This window comes from Macrosteles quadrilineatus, unplaced genomic scaffold (genome assembly GCF_028750875.1).
Source record: "Macrosteles quadrilineatus isolate MER2022 unplaced genomic scaffold, UCM_ALF_1.0 Scaffold_5__1_contigs__length_97177068, whole genome shotgun sequence".
NCBI lineage: Eukaryota > Metazoa > Arthropoda > Insecta > Hemiptera > Cicadellidae > Macrosteles > Macrosteles quadrilineatus.
Window position 1 is genome coordinate 87222220 of NW_026542598.1, and position 24394 is coordinate 87246613.

The following is a 24394-nucleotide window of genomic DNA, read 5'->3' on the forward strand; positions in this document are numbered from 1 at the left end:
AGAAGTTTTGTTTTTTAGGGAAAGAATAATTTTTTTCACTTCACCCTTACTAATCTGCTGCAGATTACACAACGAAATTCCTTCATCTCTACAATAGTCTCGAACAGATTCATGAACTCCTTGCACAGTGGCCTTTGGTACATTAATGTTCAAAGCTGTTTCGGCAAAGAAAGTGTTAAATATTCTAGTTATATCCTGAGGTTTACATATATCTTTGTCGTTATTAATTAAAAATAATTTGCCATCAGTTTTGTTTTTTACGTGACCAAGTTCTTTATTAACAACTTGCCAAGCAGCTTTAGACTTATTTTCAGACTTTTCTATGTAGTCACCATTTGCAATTATTTTTTCCTTCTTTACTACTTTTTTAAAGATTTTTTTGTACTGTTTCACATACATTAAAAACTGTCTATCTTGATTATACTTAGCTTGCAAGTGGAGTTCTCTTTTCCTCACACTAGATATTTTGATGCCTTGTGTCACCCAATTCAAAACTGTTGGCTTACATTTACGTGTTTTTTTCAAAGTTTTTGGAGGAAAAACGTGATTGAATGCTAGTAGGAATTGGTGCAGAAAGTTGGAATAGTTTTCACTTGGGTTCAAGCTCGGATCAAAATTAAAACTGCAATTACTTTTAAAAAAATCTATGAAGTAATTAATTTTTTCATTTGAAAATATTCTTTTACTAGAAGGTGCCGGATTATTTACAGCAATCTTACAGTTAGTTGGCTTGGGGAGATTTAAGAAAATAGCATTATGGTCTGACATACATAAATTAGTATTTAGCTTAAAGTTTACCTCATATTTCTTTTGCGTAATAATATTATCTAGACAAGTTTCTGAATTGCGATTTGGGTCTATCCTTGTGGGTTCCTCAAACTGCAGCCAGAACCCACCACACTCAACCACTTCTCTAAATCTACAAGATATAGGATTGTTTTCCAAAATGTTAATATTAAAATCACCAGTGATGAAAACAGACTTATTTTTTACTCTTTTTTGCAGAAGCAAAAGCAGCTTTTCGAATCTGACCAGAAACAATTTATTCATTTTGTAGGTTGGAATTGTATAGACTGAAATAACAATTAAATTGAAATCTGGGAGTTCAACTGCTGAACCTTCAAATATAAAATCTTCATTCAAATCAGAGAAATCCTTTAAAGGTATAAATTTACATTGTTTATTAATTAAAATACATGAACCTCCTCTTACACCATTTTCTCTTACATAAAAATCTGCCAAACAAAAATTATTGATTGTGTTAGCCAGATTAATAGAGTCATTGTCAAGCCAATGTTCAACAAGTGATATTACTTTAATTTTTAAAGCAGACTGAGTTAAAAACAAATTGAGTTCTGATATTTTTGACGAGCTTAAATTTTGAATATTATAAAACATTATAAGATCTGAATTACATCCTGGATGAATAAGTTGTGGATTTTTATTATCTTCAGTTGAATTTATGTCAAAATTATTAATATCAAAATTATTAATATCTGTTACTGTAAAATTTTGGAGACTGGCAGACTTATGGTCTTTGTCAGTACAGCTTAGTTTAAATCTAAATTTACAGAAGAAAATAAATCACTATTTTGAATGCAAGACACTTTACTCTGCTTTTCCACTGCACACACTGGTGTTGACTTCAGTGCCTCACTGTAGCTGGGTTGAACAGTTACCACCGCAGGGCTGACAGGTCTAGAAGGATTCTCTTCCAGGTGTACTATGGGACCAACAGATTGTGAAGAAGTCAAGGCAGCAGGTTGAGGTCTGACAAGATTATCCTGTTTTGTCGAGCTAGAGAACTGGGAGCCCTCTTCGGTTTGCTTTGATGGATCCTCAGAGTAGTTGTTCTCAGCAGAAGGCAGGACAGAGGTAGGTTGATAGGAATTAAGAAGGTTCTGCAACTGCTTCAGAAATTCTGCATACGACAGCCCATTCCACAGTTTTCTTCTGGCAGTAGGTTGATCATATGCTACTACGACTACGGTTGCATTGGTCTCATTCTGCAATTTAGTAATGTTTCTCGTGAAATGCTCCAACTTTATTTGGTCACGGACAACACCCATGGGGGAACAAATCAATTTTTTAAGTTTCTTTCTTTTGAAGTCTTGAATAAGTTGATCAAATGCCTCGTCATACTCTTCATTCGATGGTTTCCCATTGAATGACGTCTTGACATCGCGAAGAGCTGCTACGCTTGGGACAGCGATCCGCCCAGCACTTCTCGGGCAGTCCGCATCCGACAGTGGGACAGGCGACCTCGTAAGGAGCTGCTGCGTTTGAGCTCTGGTTGGTGAGCCGCCCAGCACTTCTTGAGACAGATGAGTCGACGTCCGACAGCGAGACTGGTGGCATCGTGTGGAGCTGCTGCGTTTGGGCTCTGGTTGGTGAGCCGCCCAGCACTTCCCGATACGGAGCCAGTTAGAGGACTGCAGGAGCTGAGAGGAGAGGACTGCAGGAGCCGAGAGAAGGAGAGGACTGCAGGAGCCGAGAGAAGGAGTCTGCAAGAGCCGTCCGTGCTGACAGGACTTCCACAGACTGGGCTTTGTCAAGAGATATAAAGATAAACTGTAAATATTGTATATAGATTCTAGAATTAATCCTGAGATAATAAATTATGTATTATCCATGCAAGTGTTCAGTCAATCTGAGTCCTGAAAACCCCGAAAAGGTCTGATAGCTGTACAAAGATAAAAACCTGAGAAAGTACGTTACAAGTGACACACACATGCAACAGCCAGTTTCTACCCATAGACTGCCACCGCATCCCTACATGCGACGGTTGGTCACATTAAAATAAGTTAGACTGACGTTGCATATTTGCGCCAGTATTACTTGAATACTTGAAGGCTTCGTCTCTGACCAGAATCCCAGATAGACTGTAAGAAACTAACTTAATTTAGGCTATAAATGTTAATATAAATGTCTGTCGCGTATGTGCGTCACATGGTCTGTGGATATGATGATTAGTGAGTTGCAAAATTGTTTATAGGCTACTTTGCTTCAAACTGCAAAATTTTTTTACTTGCATAGGCCTACTGTTGACCAAGTGACACCTGGTTTATGTGTAATGGTATAATGTAACTCAGAATGTGGCAATGACCACATCGTCGCATAAGTGCGGTAGCGAACATAACTGGTAACTTAATTCTGAGCAATTACTTGGTCAACCCCAAACTTTTTCATATTTTACTACGGTCATAAGGATGTTCTCAGAAAAACAAGAAACATATTAATTCAAGCCCCGCAAGGTTAGGTTAGGTATGTTAGGTTAGGTATTATATGTTAACCTAACATAACGGGCGCGTCTCCCGGAAGCCACTGTTATCGCGTGGACTTTGAACCTTCTTATCGCTCGGCAACCTGTAAGATATTTTTGTTGAGCCTTGCAGGGCTCGAATTATATGTTTCTTGTTTTCTGAGAACATCCTTATGACTGTAGTAAAATATGAAAAAGTTTGAGGTTGACCAAGTAATTGCTCAGAATTAATAACATGTTAAGTTTAACTTAGTAGGCTATGCAGGTTTGCTGCAGCAGGGTAACTTATTTATTTGTGAAATTGGTCCCGTCAGACTAGTGGTAAGATGTCAGTGACAACACTATTAAAAAGTTTACTGTAGGCCTATATGCAAAAAATCAATTAGGCCCTAAGCCTTAGTTAATATAGAGATATTACTTTCTCAAAACAAACCAATGTGATTTTTATCATGGCCCCATTTGGGTCGCGCCAACAACCCTAGGAGTAGACAAACATTGACTGTTTCATAAAGGTTTCCCAACTTAAAATACAGTAGAACACCGATAACAAGACCCTTGATAACAAGTCACCCTTGACAACAAGTGTCATAATCAAATCCCTTCAAATTATTTTACCCCATCACATATTTTTGGAAACCTCGATAAGAAGTCAACCTTGATAACAAGTCTGCTTATTTTATAATACCTATGAGAGCTTTGTTATCAAAGTTCTACTGTACAACTAAAAGCAAAAAAAGTTATAAATAAATGGGCCTAACTTAGGCTATGATAACAAATAAGTTGTACAGACTAACCTCAAATTTTTGTACATGGCCGAGGCAACCGGTAACCCATAATCATCAGAGCCGGTAGCCTCAGTGTATACCCAGGTACCTCCGACATTTCCTGTCTGCTCATACACAACATATGAAAAGTTGCTGTTTACAGTGAGATGACGAGCGACACAAAGTCCTGATGCTCCGGCCCCTATCACTGCTACACGCATCACTGCACACTGCGACTGCGCGACTGCACTGAACGAACACTGAACTGAACTCGAACTGACTGAACATTAACCCTTGCCGACAGACCGCCACCGCCCACCTGGTCCACCACGGCTCGAGCGAACACCATTATTAGGGGGTTGAGTATGCACTGAAAGTGTAACCATGGTGTAACTCTTTTTGACTTTTGATTGTTGTTGGGGGCATCTTGGAGATGACAAAAACCGATGTTGTCGCCCTCCCAGCAGGTGCACAACTTGGGGGGGAGGGGGGGAAGGCAAGGTGCTCTGAGACGCGTTCTAGAAAATCGCTCATATCTCGTGAACTAGACACGATAGAAACAAGGCTCTAAACGGCATTGTATTACCAACTTCATCCGCTTGAAAAAAATATCAAGGAAAAATCCCGTATCTATGATATAGTTTGAGTTATTTAACAATTTATTTAAAATTTTGAATTAAAAACCCTAAATAACGTTAAACTATCCATTAAAACCCCTTTAAAACAACAAATAAGCTGTAGTAATAATAGAGATCGATGCTTTTACCACACGGACAATGTTGTCCTTCCCAGGAAGTAATTCACTGATACGGCCGGTTGGCCAATGGCATGGTAGCGTTGAGGTTTTCAAGAGAACTAGATCACCAATCTTGATGTTTGCAGTAGATTTTGTCCACTTGTGACGTTGCTGGAGATGATGCAAATATTCTAGGCTCCATCGTTTCCATAGCTGTTGTGAAAATTGTTGGACTTGTTGCCAACGCGCAAGTTGATTAGGCGACACATCGAGTAGACATGGTTCAGGGATGGAAACTAATGGTGCAACTGTCAAGAAATGTCCTGGAGTAAGTACATCTAATTCTTGAGGATCAGTTGAGAGAGGTGTAAGAGGTCTCGAATTGAGAATTGCCTCAATCTGCGTTAATAATGTCATCATTTCAGGAAGTGTGAGGATGGTTTGATCAATAACAGACATATTTATAATTTTATTTTTTTTATTTTTTATTTTACGGGGGGTTTTAAGGGGGTAAAATTAGTTCTTTTTACATTTCTGGCCTTAAAAACACAAAATTTCCCAAGTTCTCTCTAGACCATTTTAAAGCTCTTAAAAATCTAATAATTTAGTATACCAAAGTGTTTTTTTTACGGTTAATGCTTAGGGAAAAAATTCAAAAATTGCAAATTTAAAATCTTAATGTTATTTCTATTGAGAATATTATAAAATGCTGTAATTTGCTTGTTTATGAAAATATTTTGGTTAAACTTTGCAAATTTGATTATTTTATACTAAACTACTTGTATTTCACCAAAAAACACACTTTAGCTTCCCTATAGCAGCAAACCTAGGTACTCGTTAAGCCTAATGTTATTAAAATAAGATTAAATTTAAAATAGATTCAGGCAAATGGAAATTTGCTTAGTCTGCAGGTTTGCTGCGGTGGGGGTATTTTAGTTTTAGAACTGAACAAATATAGGGCAGGAGGCAATAAAAAAGTATCTGAAACCTATAAGAAACCACAGAGAAATGAGATACAGAGGATACAATTTTATGGGACAACCGTGCACCTTTATATCTAGTATGTTGGGACGGAAATGTATTTAAAACGGACAAGGAAGAGCCCGAACGGCGATGACCACTTAGTGGTGTTGGACAGCAGTAGCGCACAGGGGTTTCCTACATCGTAAGCGCAGTAGTACGTAGTACGTAATAGCGAGGAGGAACAACGATTACTATAAATGTTAATATAAATGTCTGTCGCGTATGTGCGTCACATGGTCTGTGGATATGATGATTAGTGAGGTCATAAGATAGTTTGCAAAATTGTTTATAGGCTACTTTGCTTTATAGAGTTTAGAATTTGCTCTTGACAACAGCAACTGGTGTTAGACACCACTTAAGTGTACCATTGAATTATTTCTTACATCTCGGTAAAGAAAGTAAGCTTAGGTTTAGTCATAGTTTTTTTTTTATTTATTCACTACGTCCTCTGTGATTCTTTATAAAAAAAATATGAGTCATTGAAAACCGGTTGTTCTTTTGATTTTAAATAGAGAAATATTGAAACAAAAATAAAACTTGTCAAAAAAGTAACTTAAGACGTATTCTAACAGCTATATTTTTTCTGCCTATTCATCATAACGGTTGGGAGAACACACTATCACGATCACACAGAGGAGGTTATAGCCATGACCTCATATAGGCCTACTCCATCGATTAATCTCCATCCAATAGTTGAAGTCAGTCAGTCTGTCTTTAAGCGGCCTACACACTACACGTGCATTGCACGCCGTGCCATTTTTTTATTGGCACGCCGTGCTCTGGCACGGCACGTTGTTGCCCACAAACTTGATCTTCAGTGTAGCCTGCAACGTGCTAAATATCATCGTCTGTTCGTACAAATTAAATGCAGAACACACAAACACATGGCATGTTTTAAGGACATAATTAATTAATCATTAAAAATAGAAACTACAGTACACAGCACTAAGCCGCCTAAGGTTCGTCCAGACCTTGCACCTCGCTGCCGTATGGATATACGCCGGCAGGGCACTTGGTTCACAATACTGTACTATGGTGGAGGATGTATGCTTTATTATATACAGTATTATATAGAGATCAATGACTGCGTCTTGGATTACTTGTGGCATACGGCGCGCGTTCCATTGTGTCAATCTCAATCAATTGTGTTAATCTCGATGGTCGTGCCAAAGAAAAAATGCCGTCGATTCACTAGTAAGAAAGGACTAAATAGGGTCAAATCCTGTCAAAAGTGGTTGCACTACCAGCACGTGGCACGGGGATCGCCTACACACTAGCACGTCAAAACGGCGTGCTTTGGCACGGCACGTCAAAAATCAAACTCGTTTTGATTTCCACCGTGCCATGCCAATGCACGCCGTGCTTGCACGGTGTTCACCACACACTGGCACGTTTCGTCTGTTTTTGGCACGGCGTGCAATGCACGTGTAGTGTGTGGGCCGCTTATGGCTATCAAGATGCAGTCATCCTGACCTCTGAAGTTTTGACCTCTCCTGAAGTCATGGTTTGTGGGATACTTCGGGTCTTTAGCTTTGGCAGTGAAGCGATTTTTGGGTCGATACCAATTGAACCATGTGCCAGCATCGGACCACTTAATTTATGGGAACGGGATTTATTGGGTTAAAAATTGAGTTTCCACATTTTTTACCTTCAAAACATAAAGTTTTCCATTTTAATTCTAGACTACCTTGTAGAACCATAGACCAACCAATACAAGAAGATTTGTCATCCTATTATAAATTTTGAAGCTTGTTTTTCACAAGTACGGTGACACTGGGCGGTAGTGTCGATGAAATTTTGTTTCTATTATTTATCGTTAATTACTCGATTTGTACTTTACCGTTTGGTTATATAACTAGGGGACGAGTTATGACTTATGGTTAGGTCGTATTATTTGTTTAACGAAGTTTTAAATAACTGAAATAACAAGAAACAAATTGTAAACAAAACATGAACTCAACAGTACACCGTACAGAACTATAGGTCGGCCGCTTAGAAAACGACCTGCGCGCTAATGCTAAACCAATGCTGGAGGAGGTCGTTTTCTAAGCGGCCGACCTATAACAATAAAATTGTAACTAAAGGTTCAAATACCGCAATCCTTCATCTGAAGATGACCACTTCGTCGGGTTGAAACCGATCGCCGCCCAACGGTGACATTAATCACAAGACAGATTAAGGTATTTTAACCTCTAGTAATAGTTTAAATTTTGATCAGGAATATGAATAAGAATAAAAATGTATTTATTTTATTGAAAGGAATATTAAAAAACAATACAAATGATAAAAATATAACATAACATTATTGACCCACTTATTGATAGATTAAAAACATAATTATCTCAGTTCAAAATTACTAAGATTCATGTACATTAATTCTAAACTACCAAAAAGACAACGTATAATATAATGAAAACGCAGAATTAATTATTTATGCAAGGATTTTTACTTAACATTCAAAATTATCAGCTGTTAAAAGCCAAGTCTTAAGTTTCTTTGAAAATCTACCTTAAGTTTTACAATTTTGACAATATTTTTTGGTAATTTACAAACAAACTTTAGACCTACAAAACAGTAACTATTAAGGAAATGTGTTAAATTTAAGGAGGCAAAGAACAAAAATGAAAAAAGTTGTCTTCAGCTATTCTATAAGGATGAGAAATCTAGTGAGAGAGTATGTTTTATCGATGGTAGAACCATGTAGAACATAGAGTTTAATTGATAATGGAGCGTTGTTAGCTTAATAGCTTTAGAAAAAGACCTTAAACTAATTTTTTAAATTAATTTTTATGGAGAATAAATAGTTGTAGTTTGCTTATTTTCGGATATTGTATTTTGTCTCAATTTACAGTTTTTACTTAATACTAACAATTAACATTTCACTTAAGTATACGTAAATACCTTACCCGCAAGAGCAAATCTAAGTAATCGTTAAAAATATTGTTATTGAAAACTATTGATTGGTTAATTGATTGGTTAATATATAATGATTCAGAGTGGTAAACACTTCTATTTGTTATTGTGTTTGTTCCTGAAGAAGGCTAATGCCGAAATATAGAAATTTTTTAAAAAGTGTGTGATAAGTTTATTTTAAAAAAGATTAAGCCGTTTGGCAATATTATGAAGAAACAATATTGATTGGTTAAGTTAGGCTGAAATAAACCAAACAGAATACAGCAATATAAACAAATGATAATATTAAGGTAATAAATTAAAACAATAACAAACAAATAAGTACAACTGAGGTATTTTAAACATAAGGTATAAGGACAGTTCTCTTTAGAAAAGAATTACGACTTTAAAGGACAATTTATTAAATGATGGATAGTTTTGAGCAAGGCTTCTCATTATGACGAATATTTTAAGTCTACTGTATAGATTATGGGGGTGTGACTTTTAGTTTTCTCAAAATTTCATGGGTACTTTAGGATTTTTATTTATAAGGAATGCATCTCATGTTTTAAAGGAAATATTTTTGTGAAATGCAATAGTTATTGTAGCTAATATTACTTTTCCCTGTACCACCCCATTCTTGTCAGGAAGGTAATTTACTTAGTATTTATTATTTTAATTATGTTTGTATATATTAACTAGCTGTGTGCCCGTTCTACGCACGGGGATCTTATAGTAGTCAGTTGAAACCTTCTTATATTAAGATTAAGAACAGCAGTTAGTTTGCATATTTGCAGATATGCTGGCAAAACTATTATATATAACCCTTCGCAAATACAGTATCTGACGGTTCAACCCAAAATAAATGCTTCGCAATTAAATGTCACCCGGATTGTTATGGTCCATATGTCCAATGATTAAACTAAAAAATGTTTTATAGATCCATGAAGCGTAGCCCTAAAGTAGGCCTATAATTGAAAGTTACTTTCCACATCGGTTAACTTAAACGTATTTAAAGTACTACCTCAACCTCACCATTTAACACTTTATTCCGGTTGACATTTTCAGTATCAAAGGTGCTCTTGTCCATTCCGTGAAACACTGAAAAATAAGGACATTAATGCGTTACCAACAGACATACACACAACAATCCAAAAAAGGCCACGAACTATTGATACATAAACAATATAAAGGCGTAAACAATTCATGATGGTTTGCCCAACAAATGTTTTACTCAAATAGGTTATCATTTTCTTAGCATACCGGGTAAGCTAAGATTTGGAATACAGACAGAAAAAGCAAAACTTATACAGAGTTAAGACATCACTTAAATTGAATACGGACGGCTCTAATAAATAAGGTGCCACACCAACGATAACTAATTTGTAAACTACAGTGATGTGTTGGTACCTACGTAAAAATGATTCTAGCAGCTACCAACGGTTCTAAGGAAAAGAACCAGTACCTACGTAAGAACCTACCTAAGAACTATAGTACATCCGACCAATTAAATACAATAATATCTAGTCCCGAGGTTATTGATCTCTTGCTTTTGGATTTTCTCGTAAAAAGTTATAGCGTAAACTTATCGGTGTCAGTTTGAAAAAAAAAACAACCTTACCCAAACAACTTTTTGTTATTTAATAGATTACGCATTCTCTAAACAATGATTAGTATATCTATTAACATTAGAAGGAAATGTGACGAAAATCACACAATGTTGGGGTTTTGGTCATTTGTAATTATATTTCTTAAGTAGGTAGGCCATGTATTCTATGGAAAAGCGAGTTTAGCACTTCCTCTGTTAAACCTCTGTTACAATCACCCACTGCAGTTGTGATTTTTTACTTTACACTTTACACAACCGCCATTGAAGCGCCGTCAATGAGTGGAAACCTTTTTTGTAAGCTATTGGCGACGATCATTTCAGTGTCCCAGCCCTATACAACACTGATTCAAGGTCTTCTATCTGGTTGTCAAAACTCAAGAAACATTTTATACTTAAAGAATTTCTGGTTCCGATTTGGACGATGTCTAGTTATTTAATTTCATTTACGGTTACACTATTAGACTATATTATTGCACTTGCGATTAATTAAATCCGTTATGTAAGAAAAACGTTTTTAATCTCACTTGGTTGGGATTTGCTTTAAAAACGTGATTCGAAATGGTTGCGGTATTTGTAAACATATCATTGACAGCTAGAAAAAATAATCTTGATCCGAGCAGCTGTTCGTTATTTCATAGACGATTATGTGATAAAAATTGAACGAAAATTTGACAAAAATCGCACAAAACTGCATTTTTGAACGTCCGTAATTTTATTTACTAAGTAGTGAGGCTATATTTAAATCACTAAAGACACTCTCGCCAATCCAGTGAATACATTAAAATGACTTGGATCTTGATAGGTACTCTGGTTTTCACGGAGAAGATTGCGTAAAATGCCATCTTGAGTGTTACAGACAAAGGGAAAGACAGACAGACAGACAGACAGACAGACATACAGACAGAAATAGAGATAAGACTCGTTTCTGCTTCTTTAATGTATGAAACGTAAAAATAACCTAAAAGTGTATAATTCTGAGCAAAGTACAGACAAAACTCTAATTTTATTTATATAGATGAAGATATGCCTATTGCCTAGGGACTTAGAGGCTAGTTCACAATTTACAGCTTTTTAACACAATTGGAAATAACAAAATGATGAAGGGAACTTAAAAATGATTAGTTCTTAAATAGAGAAGATAGCTAATAGGAAATTGCCAAAAACACATAAGACGCACAATCTATGATAAATAAATCACATTTATTTACAGTCATTAAAATTGTTAAAAGTCCCCATATTACGTTACGCTCATGGGTGGGGGCATGGTTCTGCTTAGCGTTACACATCGTAATAAGGAGGATGAGTTTCAAAATCGTTCCGGTAACGAACAAAAAATAAATTTTTTCAAAGTACCAAAATGATTAACTAATGATATGCATAAAAACCTATTGATTTTTCGTTGGAACTTTTCGTTGGAAGTGCCAGATGAAAAAGTGCATGGGTTGTAACAACATAACACACAATTTAATACAAAAAATATTATTTGAGTACTAAATAAAAAAAAGAGCAGTTTGCAAAAATATTATGCCACATAAAAAAGCTAAGCTAAAGCAGTTGGAAGTTGTGTTTAAATAAACTGTTACATTTTCTCTTTGATTCTTTGCATTTTTGATTTTATTGTACTTAAAAACCAATTTCAACACATTTTCACTCATGCACTTTTAATAAATTCATGTTTAGTTTAGTTCATATAGTATTTCGATATGAACCTTTTTAATCTCCTTTTTTATACAGCTTATGAATGCAAAATATTTTTTACATGTGATACACTTTTCAGGTATCTCTACTGTGAATCAATGTATGTTTCTTCAGAGAACTTTTGAAAGTAAATGATTTTTCACATGTAGTGCACTTATGAGGGCGCTCCCCTGTATGAACCAATGCATGTGTCTTCATACTGTTTATTCGTGTAAAGGATTTTCCACATGTAGCACACTTGTAAGGTTTCACTCCTGTATGAACCAATGTATGTGTCTTCATATGGCCTATTGTTGTAAAGGTTTTTCCACAATTAGCACATTCGTAAGGTCTCTCCCCAGTATGAACCAATGTATGTCTCTTCATACTGCCTATTGTTGTAAAGGATTTTTCACATGTAGCACACTTGTAAGGTCTCTCTCCTGTATGAACCAATGTATGTTTCTTCATACTGTTTATTCGTGTAAAGGATTTTCCACATGTAGCACACTCGTAAGGTCTCTCTCCTGTATGAACCAATGTGTGTGTCTTCATATTGCCTATTGTTGTAAAGGATTTTCCACATGTAGCACACTCGTAAGGTCTCTCTCCTGTATGAACCAATGTATGTGACTTAATACTGCCTATTCGTGTAAAGGATTTTCCACATGTAGCGCACTTGTAAGGTCTCTCTCCTGTATGAACCAATGTATGTTTCTTCATATTGTCTATTGTTGTAAAGGTTTTTCCACAATTAGCACATTCGTAAGGTCTCTCCCCAGTATGAACCAATGTATGTCTCTTCATACTGCCTATTGTTGTAAAGGATTTTTCACATGTAGCACACTTGTAAGGTCTCTCTCCTGTATGAACCAATGTATGTTTCTTCATACTGTTTATTCGTGTAAAGGATTTTCCACATGTAGCACACTCGTAAGGTCTCTCTCCTGTATGAACCAATGTGTGTGTCTTCATATTGCCTATTGTTGTAAAGGATTTTCCACATGTAGCACACTCGTAAGGTCTCTCTCCTGTATGAACCAAAGTGTGTGTCTTCATATTGCCTATTTTTGTAAAGGATTTTCCACATTCAGTGCACTTATAGGGTCTCGTATGAATTTGCGAATGCTCCTTCATATGGCTTTGGAGTTGAATGGATTCCCCACTTATAGGAGACTTCCATAAGTGTATCAACAAATGACTCTTTACTTGCTTTAGTCGGAAAAATGCTTTCTCACATGTCAAACATTTAAAGGGCCGCTCTCCAGTGTGATATAATATATGGACCTTCATTGCAGATCGATTTGGACAACTTTGTCCACATATTGGACACTTGTGATCGAAATGTTTGAAGCTAGTTAACATTTTCTACTTTTCAATTTTATCACAGTGAATCTTATCATATAAGATATAAGGAGATCTTGTTAGAAATCTCAACAAATTATAGAGAATTGTATCAATGTAAGTAGTAAATTTGTTTTTAGGACTTGTGTGTACAGCAGTTACATGATAGGCTACGTACGTATCACTCATTCAACATTGAATCTTCTTGTTTTCAAATTTTGCTATGCATATTAGAATTTCACGATATACTTGAGGGTTTACTTTTTCTCGTGTCTTTCTTTATTCTTCTATTGATTTATATTAACTCTTAAATCAATATAATCTGATGTTTTATTTCTTTTTACCGTCTCGACCTACAACAAAAAAGTTTGTTATAATTAAAATGTAGTTTACCAGAACAAATTACTGAATTTAATTTGTTTAGGGCTACAAAATAACATATATAGCTGTTCTTCAAAGTGTACAACATTAGAGACTATCAAAATAAGTATCTTATATATGGAAAAAATTTGGTTTTTTCGAGTTTATTTGGCTTCTCTACCCGAACGATTTTCGTGATTAAGGTCTTAAATTGAAGGCATGCACGCAAGATTTCACATCAAGCAATTACTGGACAAACTTATAATTTGAAAAATTTTGTATTAATACATACCAGTTACAACTATATAATCCTATATATTTTGATCGAAGAACCTTTAGTGAAATACCAGCTTTCATTTAAGCTATTAGTTACTAGGTGAAACCCGTCGAAATCGACGGTTACTTTCGAGGCTTACGCTAATTCATCTAACTGCGATAAATTGAGTGAAATAATACATATTTTGAGCATTTAGCATTGATAAGTGTAAAACAATAATGATATTAATTTCGTTAGTTACCAAATATGGTTGATCATTCAATGAATAAAATATAAAATATTTCCCATACTGTAGGCTACGTCATCGTAGTTGTTAGTATGCTATCTGGTATCTCTTCCTTTGGAAGAACCTTTAAATAGTATTAAAATCGTATTGGTGGATCTTTTGTAGTTAAACACTTCCGTGATTTCATCAGTGTAATGCAGATTAATCTATGATTTTATTTGAACAAAAAAATCTGTCTGTTGGGAAGACACGTTCTAACTTCAAAGGGAGGTATATCCGTTACAGTGTAAGTTTGATTTTTCCTTCGTCACGTCGCGTCAGTTCATATCGTACTTCTGTGCCGATTAATAACACTCTAGCACAGTTTTGAGAAATTGGTTGTGGTGTTACTGTTATAGCTGGAATTCCTTGACATGGGGGATGTCAGTTAGTTTTCTCAGTCTTATCAGTTACATAAAGTTGTCAATATAATCTACAGAATGTTAGGTGTAGTGGAATATACTTGAAGTGAGGTTGGCTTTTATTCTTGAACTGTTAGGGGCCTCCTCATTTATATGGTCATGCAGCTCCATTGGCAACAAATAATGCAAATGACATAGTAAGAGCACAATAAAATTCTTCCGTAGATGAATTTTCTGTTGGAGAAATGTAAAGCCGAATTATAAATGTCACAATGCGAGTTTGAGCATTTTGTAACTATATTATATGGGTAAGTTACATAGATTTTTTAGGTTGCTGCTAAGTGCACTTTAAGAATATATATTTTAGAGATACAGTAAATTAAATGGTTTTGTTGCTGAGTAGCGCTATTAAACATGCACAACCCTTTTCGTTAGTCTAATAACATTCAAAGGCTCTCTAAGAGTTCAAGTTCTTATTTTTACACATATCTATATTATGTTTTCACTAAGCTTAATGAATACATCGAAGTAACCTCTCTGAAAAGTCTGCAGTATATTGCAGTTTTCCAGCTTAATTACTTTCTAAATATGCACATATTTCTACATAAATATTGTAAAATGTTTTATCCAGTTGCTGTAAACCACAATTAATTTAATAAAATATGTACACGGCTTAAATATGTACATATTTAATAAAATATGTATGGTATGTAAGGGCACCGTGCCCTTCTGCACTTGTATTATTTTGTACAGTTGAACCTCGTTTGTACGAACCTCGATAAAACGAATTCCTCGATAAGACGAATTTTTTAAAATCCCCTTGACACTTTCATATAGGTCAATGCTAAAAACACCTCTATACAACGTAGTAATTAAGTTAAAAACCTCCATAAGACGAATTTGTTTGTGACATGGGCTAGGACTGATTAACCTCTATACAATGAATATGCTTAGCACAAAACCTCTACAAGACGAACGTGACCTCTATAAGACGAATTTATCATAATCTTAACCTCCATAGTACGTAGTTTTCAAAACAAACAGAAGCTTGTCTCAACATGAAACCCCCACCCATCCCTCCTCCTTCCTCAGTCATTGTTTGGAGAAACTTTGGAGCGAGGAGAAACCTCTATAAGAAGAATAACAGCAGCATTAAACCTCGATAAAACGACCCTCTTTATTAAGAATACCTCTATAGTACGAATTTTTCCTCTACCCCTTGAAATTCGTCTTATAGAGGTTCAACTGTATTGTATTACACAATCGAAGATTTTTCCAATGATTGAAAGTATGTATGACAATAATCTCATGATGAACTGTCTAAAATAATATGATAAAATATAGGGAAAAGGTGTGAAAAAGGCAGACACCAACCCGTAAAATAGATATAAGATAGTTCAATAAGATACAATTGTAGGAGTTATTGTGATAAAATGATTTTCCACTCATCTCGTAATGGAACTTTATATTGCAACACAAATGATACAGAGAAAAATCAATTTAAAAATCAGAAAATAACATTGCAAATACTTCTTTTGAACAATTCAGTAACTCCCAATAAATGTGCGTTAATTAAAACACAATTTTAAAATTAACAGCTGTTTTATTAAAAAGTATTATCCACATGACCAAAATGTAAACAAATCTGTGGAGGGATCTTTAAAGGCTTCTGGGGCAGAGCCCTAAGCGAATTTACCTCGTTTTTCTTTTGATAACTCATCTACAGACCAAGGCCTTTCTTTGGACACCTCTACCAAGTTTCTACGCCCAGCCGTTCTCTCAAATTAATGGAGACAAAGTTTCCAATAAATATTTAGATTCCTCCATGTTAATCTTATGGGAGAAAACCCAACTTTGATGGAAGATCCTGACCAAACTAATAAAGATATCAAAAAACGAAAAACACTTTGCAAAACTACAGATCAGGGCAATTTTTTTGACACTTTAATCATCAAAATCGGTCCAAAAATGAGGGAGTAGTTCTGTTCACAAAAATCGGCTTAGCGTATTATATATATAGATTCAAATCGGACGAGTTTCAACCAAACGCAAGGTGAACAACCAAAATAAAAAATATTATTCTTAAGGTTTATCTATGATTAAAACTCAATAGCTCCAGGATTGTTTGGGGTTTTTTTAATATGTTTCGGACTCAAAATTATCAGTAAATTATAGATTTTTATTTGAGCTATTATTTGATCAGTTAAGCTCATGATCCTGTACTAATCAATCCAAAATCATAAATTTGATAATTTCTTGAATATTATATATATATATATATAAACACTTCGGAGCAGCATGGGCCTCTAGTTTGTTATCAAATTAGATTCTATTTTCTTATGTCTGAACTCATCTATCATCACTTCTGAAAAAGATCACATCTGATTCAAAATGTGTATCATTAAGCCTGAAGTGCTTAGCATCGAAAATAAAATCCCACTTATCATCACAAATACCTCAAATCCTAACATTGTCTAATCACAGCAACCTGATGAAGAGAACCCTTTCTACAGCAACTTAAAATAAAAATTACCATATGTTCTGTAAAGAGTAGCCTATATAAATATATTTAACGTTTTATAAATATAATATAATATTTTTAAATTGTCGCCATTTGTTTTCGTAAATTTGTTGTAGTTAAAACTTATAACATAACATGGATACTGTTGTTTTTTTTATTCGTAATAGAAATAAAATAGATTAACTTGCAACAAAATAATTACACTTTATATAATTTAGGCTACTTCATATAAAACTAAGAACAATATAAAATCAATTAAATCCTCATGTAAGAAAATTTAGGACCTTCAATGGCATAGCCTGTGTGGAAGTTCCTTATCTATTACATTGACAACAAAATGCGTGGAATAGTTTACAAAGCTTAACATTACTGACCCACTTATTGATAGATTAAAAACATAATTATCTCAGTTCACAATTACTAAGATTCATGTACATTAATTCTAAGCTACCAAAAAGACAACGTATAATGTAATGAAAACACAGAATTAGTTATTTACTAGTGTACCTGTTGCTCGAATTCGAGCTATTGCGAAGCATTACAGGCGATTCAAAGATTATGGAAATACTCACGATCTACACAACAGTTAGATTTAATCAAAATCTTTTGTAAATATCATCTTTTTTCAAAAAGCTTATCTTGTTTTTTAGTGTTTTCTACAAATTTTTCACTCTCATATCCGCATTAGGTTGTCTATGACAACAATTATAAATGAAACAAAAAAAAACATTTCTATTTCTTCTACTTGGTTGTGTTCTATGACTTTTTCTATGTTTCCATTGTTTGCAAATCAATTATTTCAATGATTGCTCAAGAAATTTAGAACAGTGTTGATTCAGTTTTATTTTTAGCTCATATCAAATTGTCCAGGATTCCTCGATCTTTTCCATTGTAATAATTACACCAATCCAAGTTTCGTATACAGATGCAATATGCCAACGAATATCACCTACGTACAATCTCCAAGAAGTGGTAAAAAAGGGAGAAACCAACCCATACAATAGATATAAGTTAACTCCAAAAGAAATAATTTTAAGAGTTACTGTGATATTATGATTTTCCACTGATTTGGTAATAGAACATTATATTGCAAAACATGACACGATGCAGAAGAAAATCCAATTTAAAATCAAAAAACCCCATTGCAAATACTGTACTTCATTATGACAAATTCAATAAATCACAACTTAAATATTAACAGCTGTTTCATTAAAAAGTAGTGTAGAATTATGCATATGGTCGTAATGTAAACAAATCTGAAGAGGCAACTTTAAAGGCTTCTGGAGCAGAACCCCAAGGGAATTTACCTCGTTCCTCTTTTGATGGCTCATCTACAGACCAATACCTTTCTTTAGAGACCCCTGCCAGGTTTCTATGCCCAGCCATTCTCTCAAATTAGCTGTGAAAAAAACCCCTTTTTCCTCCATAAGAATAACATGGGATGGGAATTTAAAGGCCACTGGGGCAGAGCCCCAAGGGAATTCACCATGTTTTTTTTTTTTTGATGGCTCATCTACAAACCAAGACCTTTCTTTAGACACCCCTACCGAGTTTCTACACGCAGCTGTTCTCTCAAAATAGCTATGACAAAGAAAAACAATTTCAAATTAATATATAGATGCAAGGATTTTTACTAAACAAACAAAATTAACAGCTGTTAAAAGCCAAGTCTTAAGTTTCTTTGAAAATCTACCTAAAGTTTTACAATTTTAACAATATTTTTTAGTAATTTACAAACAAACTTTGGACCTACAAAACAGTAACTATTAAGGAAATGTGTTACATTTAATAAGGCAAAGAAAAAAAAATAAAAAAAGATGTCCTCAGCTATTCTATAAGGATGAGAAATCTAGTGGGAGAGTATGTTTTATCCATGGTAGAACATAGAGTTTAATGAAGCGTTGTTAGCTTATTCGGATATTGTATTTCGACTCAATTTACAGTTTTTACTTAATACTAACGATTAACATTTCACTAAAGTATACTTAACTACCTTACCCGCAAGAGCAAATCTAAGTAATCATTAAAAATATTGTTATTGAAAACTATTGATTGGTTAAGTTAGGCTGAAATAAACAAAACAGAATACAGCAATACAGTATAAACAAATGATAATATTAAGGTAATAAATTAAAACAATAACAAACAAATAAGTACAACTGAGGTATTTTTAAACATAAGGTATAAGGACACTTCTCTTTAGAAAAGAATTACGACCTTAAAGGACAATTTATTAAATGATTGATAGTTTTGAGCAAGGCTTCTCATTATGACGAACATTTTAAGTCTACTGTATAGATTATGGGGGTGTGGCTTTTAGTTTTCTCAAAATTTCATGGGTTTTTTGGGATTTTTATTTATAAGGAATGTATCTCACATTTTAAAGGAAATATTTTTGTGAAATGCAATCATTATTGTAGCTAATATTGCTTTTCCCTGTACCACCCCGTTCTTGTCAGGAAGGTAATTTACTTAGTATTTATTATTTTAATTATGTTTGTATATATTAACACGTTCACTGCTAATGACGCACTTGTGCGTCATAAGTATATTAGCAGATATATAATACATGATGTATATAATTACATAATATATTTTAATCCACAATTTATAGTATGAAATTTATTTAATTAAAGATATATTGTCACTCAATTAACATGATCATGTTAATGTTAATGTTTTTTAGCCATTTATAAAAGTATTACATATCATTAGCAGTGAATGTGTTAATGAAGATATGCCTATTGCCTAGCAACTTAGAGGCTAGTTCACAATTTACAGCTTTTTAACACAATTGGAAATAACGAAATGATGAAGGGAACTTAAAAATGATTGGTTCTTAAATAGAGAAGATAGCTAATCATTTAATAGGAAATTGTCAAAAACACATAAGACACACAATCTATGATGAACAAAACACATTATTTTACAGTCATTAAAATTGTAAGGAGGATGAGTTTCAAAATCGTTCCGGTAATGAACAAAAAAAATCTTTTTCAATGTACAAAAATGATTAACTAATGATATGCATAAAAACCTATTGATTTTTGGTTGGAACTTTTTGTTGGAAGTGCCAGATGAAAAAGTGCATGGGTTGTAGCAACATAACACACAATTTAATACAAACAATATTTTTTGAGTAGGTACTAAATTAAAAAAGAGCAGTTTGCAAAAATATTCAGCCACATAAAAAAAGCTAAGCTAAAGCAGTTGGAAGTTCTGTTTAAATAAACTGTTAATTTTCTCTTTGATTCTTTTATTTTTTTTTATTTTATTGTACTTAAAAACCAATTTCAATACATTTTCACTCATGTAACTTTAATAAATTCATGTTTAGTTTAGTTCATATAGAATTTGCACATGAACCTTTTTAATATCCTTTTTCACCACACTATGATGTTTTTGGCTGTATTACATACGTTAATTGGTGGCTGAAAGTTACGTTTTGCTGGCCATGCCAGCTGTCATCGTAATTTGGGGACCAAGCAGGTTTTTACAGGCCGGGGCCACAAAATCAGCTGTCCGCTTACTTACTTAAAACATGAATGCATTTTAAATACAAAATTAAAATCCATAGCATTGCAATAGAATTGTGTTATTGTCGCCGTTGCCTAGCAACTATTTATTTTTATTTTTGCTGATTCCTCAAATTATTTCTTCACATAACCTTAAAGTTGTAGTTGTGTTGACTATCAGTGTGCATTATTATAGTGGTAATAGGGTATAGTGTGGTTAAAAATAGCGTTCGTACCACGGACCGAAATGGTTTTGCAGCTTTCGATCGATTTAAGTTCTCGACTTCGTCTCGAACTTAAAAACTATCTCGAGCCGGAAAAACCTCATTTTCGGCCCTTGGTACGAAATATACTATTTTATACAGCTTATGAATGCAAATCATTTTTTACATGTGGTACACTTTTGAGGTATCTCTACTGTGAACCATTGTATGTTGTATCAATTTTAATACATTTTCCTCATGCAACTTTAATAAATTCATGTTTAGTTTAGTTTATATAGATATTTGACATGAACCTTTTTAATATCCTTTTTTTACAGCTTGTGAATGCAAAACATTTTTTACATATGGTACACTTTTGAGGTATCTCTACTGTGAACCATTATATGTTTCTTCATACAGCTTTTAGTTATGAACACTTGCAATATGTTTCTTCAGATCAATTTTGACAGTAAATGATGTTTCACATATAGTGCACTTATGACGGAGCTCCCCTGTATGAACCAATGAATGTGTCTTCATATTGCTTATTGTTGTAAAGGTTTTTCCACATGTAGCACACTCGTAAGGTCTCTCACCTGTATGAATCAATGTATGTTTCTTCATACTGCTTTTAGTTGTAAAGGATTTTCCACATGCAGCACACTTATAGGACCTCTCTCCTATATGAACACTTTCAATATGTTTCTTCAGATCACTTTTGACAATAAATGATGTTTCGCATTTAGTGCACTTATAAGGGCGCTCCCCTGTATGAAACAATGTATGTGTCTTCATATTGCTTATTGTTGTAAAGGTTTTTCCACATGTAGCACACAAGTAAGGTCTCTCCCCTGAATGAACCAATAAATGTGTCTTCATACTGCCTATTGTTGTAAAGGTTTTTCCACATGTAGCACACATGTAAGGTCTCTCTGCTGTATGGACAAATGTATGTTTCTTCAGATCACTTTTGGAAGTAAATGCCTTTTCACATTTAGTGCACTTATAAGGTCTCTCTCCTGTATGAACCAAGGTATGTTTCTTCATACTGCCTATTGTTGTAAAGGTTTGTCCACATGTAGCACACATGTAAGGTCTCTCCCCTGTATGGACCAATGTATGTGTCTTCATACTGCCTATTGTTGTAAAGGTTTTTCCACATGTAGCACACATGTAAGGTCTCTCTCCTGTATGGACTAATGTATGTGGCTTCAAACTGCCGAATGATTTGTAGGATTTTCCACATGTTTTACACTTATACGGCCTCTCTGCTGTATGGACAAATGTATGTTTCTTCAGATCACTTTTGGAAGTAAATGCCTTTTCACATTTAGTGCACTTATAAGGTCTCTCTCCTGTATGGACCAATGTATGTAGCTTCATACTACCTATTTGGTTAAAGGATTTTCCACATGTAGCACACTCATAAGGTCTCTCTCCTGTATGAACCAATGTATGTGTCTTCATATTGCCTATTCGTGTAAAGGATTTTCCACATGTAGCACACTCGTAAGGTTTCTCTCCTGTATGAACCAATGAATGTGTCTTCATATTGCCTATTGTTTTAAAGGATTTTCCACATGTAGCACACTCGTAAGATCTTTCTCCTGTATGAACCAATGCATGTGTCTTCATATTGCCTATTGTTTTAAAGGATTTTCCACATGTAGCACACTTATAAGGTCTCTCTCCTGTATGAACCAATGAATGTCTCTTTATATCTTGTTTTCTTGCAAAGGATTTTTCACACATAGTGCACTTATAAGGTCTCTCCCTCGTTTGAATTTTTGTATGCTCCTTTATTTGGCTTTGAAATTTAAAGAATTTAGTACACTTTTTAAAGTGTATTAACAAATGACTCTTAACTTTGTTTAGTTGTAAAAATGTTTTCTCACACGTCAAACATTTAAAGGGACGCTCTCCAGTGTGATACATTATATGGACCTTCATTGCGGATCGAGTAGAACAGCTTTGTCCACATATTGGACACTTGTGAGCAAAATGGTTGAAGCATGTTAACATTTTCTACTTTTCAATTTTATCACGGTGAATCTTATCTCATAAGCAGTATCTTGTCAGAAATCTCAACAAATCACAGAGAATTGTATCAATGTAAGTAGTAAATTTGTTTTTAGGACTTGTCAAATGTACAGCAGTTACATAATAGGCTACGTACGTATCTCTCATTCAACATTGAATCTTCTTGTTTTCAAATCTTGCTATGCAAATTATAATTTTACAATATACTTGAGGGTTTACTATTTCTCATGTCTTTCTTTATTCTTCTATTGATTTATATTAACTCTCAAATCAATATAATCTGATGTTTTATTTCTTTTTACCGTCTCGACCTACAACAAAAAAGTTTGCTATAATTAAAATGTAGTTTACCAGAAAAAATTACTGAATTTAATTTTTTTAGGGCTACAAAATAACATATATAGCTTTTTTTCAAAATGTACAACATTAGAGACTATCAAAATAAGTATCTTATATATGGAAAAAATTAGGTTTTTTTCAAGTTTATTTTGCTTCTCTACCCAACCGATTTTTGTGATTAAGGTCTTAAATTGAAGGCATGCACGCAAGATTTCACATCAAGCAATTACTGGACAAACTCACAATTTGAAAAAGTTTTGTATTAATACATACCAGTTACAACTATATAATCCTATATATTTTGATCGAAGAACCTTTAGTGAAATACCAGCTTTTATTTAAGCTATAAGTTATTCAAATCGGAGGAGTTTCAACCAAATGCAAGGTGAACCAAAATAAAAATATTATTCTTAAGGTTTATCTATGATTAAAACTCAATAGCTCCAGGATTGTTTGGGGTTTTTGTATGTTTTGGACTCAAAATTATCAGTAAATTATAGATTTTTATTTGAGCTATTATTTGATCAGTTAAGCTCATGATCCTGTATTAATCAATCCAAAATCATAAATTTGATCATTTCTCGGATATTTTATATATATATATAAACGCTTCGGAGCAGCATGGGCCTCTAGTTTGTTATCAAATTACATTCTATTCTCTTATGTCTGAACTCATCTATCTTCACTTCTGAAAAAGATCACATCTGATTCAAAATGTGTATCATTAAAGCCTGAAGTGCTTAGCATTGAAAATAAAATCCCACTTATCAACACAAATACCTCAAATCCTAACATTGTCTAATCACAACAACCTGATGTAGAGAGCCCTTTCTGCAGCAACTTGAAATAAAAAAATAACCATTCTGTAAAGAGTATATAAATATAATATAATATTTTTAAATTGTCGCCATTTTGTTTCATGAATTGTAAAAATTTTCGTAAATTTGTTGTAGTTTTGTCTAGATGTCATAAATATTTGTGCAAAGTTTAAATTACGTATCTTTTACCACTATTTAGAAAACAATTAATAGGTAAAAAAAAAAAAATGGTGGCAGTGTGAGTAACTAAGGACTTCCGGCCAACTTAAATATGATTTTTGGATGTGTTTCTTACCCAGGAATAATACCCTAAAATATCCGACACGAATTCTGAAACACCCTGTATAACTAGGGGATGAGCTTTGGTTTATACTTAGTTCGTATTAT

General features: G+C 34.0%; 3 protein-coding genes across 8 annotated transcripts in view; all 3 read right to left on the reverse strand.

Annotated features, from left to right (window-relative positions):
• Window positions 1–23073, reverse strand: part of LOC128994299 (senecionine N-oxygenase-like) — a 48497-nt gene extending 25424 nt beyond the window's left edge. Inside the window, exons 1-2 of one of the 6 annotated variants that reach the window (XM_054418737.1) lie at window positions 13486–13573; window positions 9713–9778 (exon numbers count right to left, since the gene is read on the reverse strand). In XM_054418737.1, the coding sequence (XP_054274712.1) occupies window positions 9713–9767 (55 nt within the window). In that variant the 5' untranslated portion in view covers window positions 9768–9778; window positions 13486–13573. Of the gene's footprint in view, window positions 1–4056; window positions 4278–9712; window positions 9779–13485; window positions 13574–22986 lie in introns of those variants that run through there. The other 5 variants (XM_054418734.1, XM_054418735.1, XM_054418736.1 and 2 more) reach the window with 5 other exon arrangements.
• Window positions 11473–13373, reverse strand: LOC128994300 (zinc finger protein 708-like). Its single transcript, XM_054418740.1, has one exon. The coding sequence runs from the start codon at window positions 13326–13328 to the stop codon at window positions 12060–12062; it is 1269 nt and encodes a 422-aa protein (XP_054274715.1). The 5' UTR covers window positions 13329–13373; the 3' UTR covers window positions 11473–12059.
• On the reverse strand, window positions 20948–22921 carry LOC128994298 (zinc finger protein 665-like). Its single transcript, XM_054418732.1, has one exon. The coding sequence runs from the start codon at window positions 22830–22832 to the stop codon at window positions 21234–21236; it is 1599 nt and encodes a 532-aa protein (XP_054274707.1). The 5' UTR covers window positions 22833–22921; the 3' UTR covers window positions 20948–21233.
• Window positions 23074–24394: the final 1321 nt, after the last annotated feature.

What these genes read in the sequence shown, in the direction of transcription:
- LOC128994300 (XM_054418740.1), bottom strand. Translation starts at nt 13,328, where the DNA reads ATGTTAACTAGCTTCAAACATTTCGATCACAAGTGTCCAATATGTGGA.
- LOC128994298 (XM_054418732.1), bottom strand. Translation starts at nt 22,832, where the DNA reads ATGTTAACATGCTTCAACCATTTTGCTCACAAGTGTCCAATATGTGGA.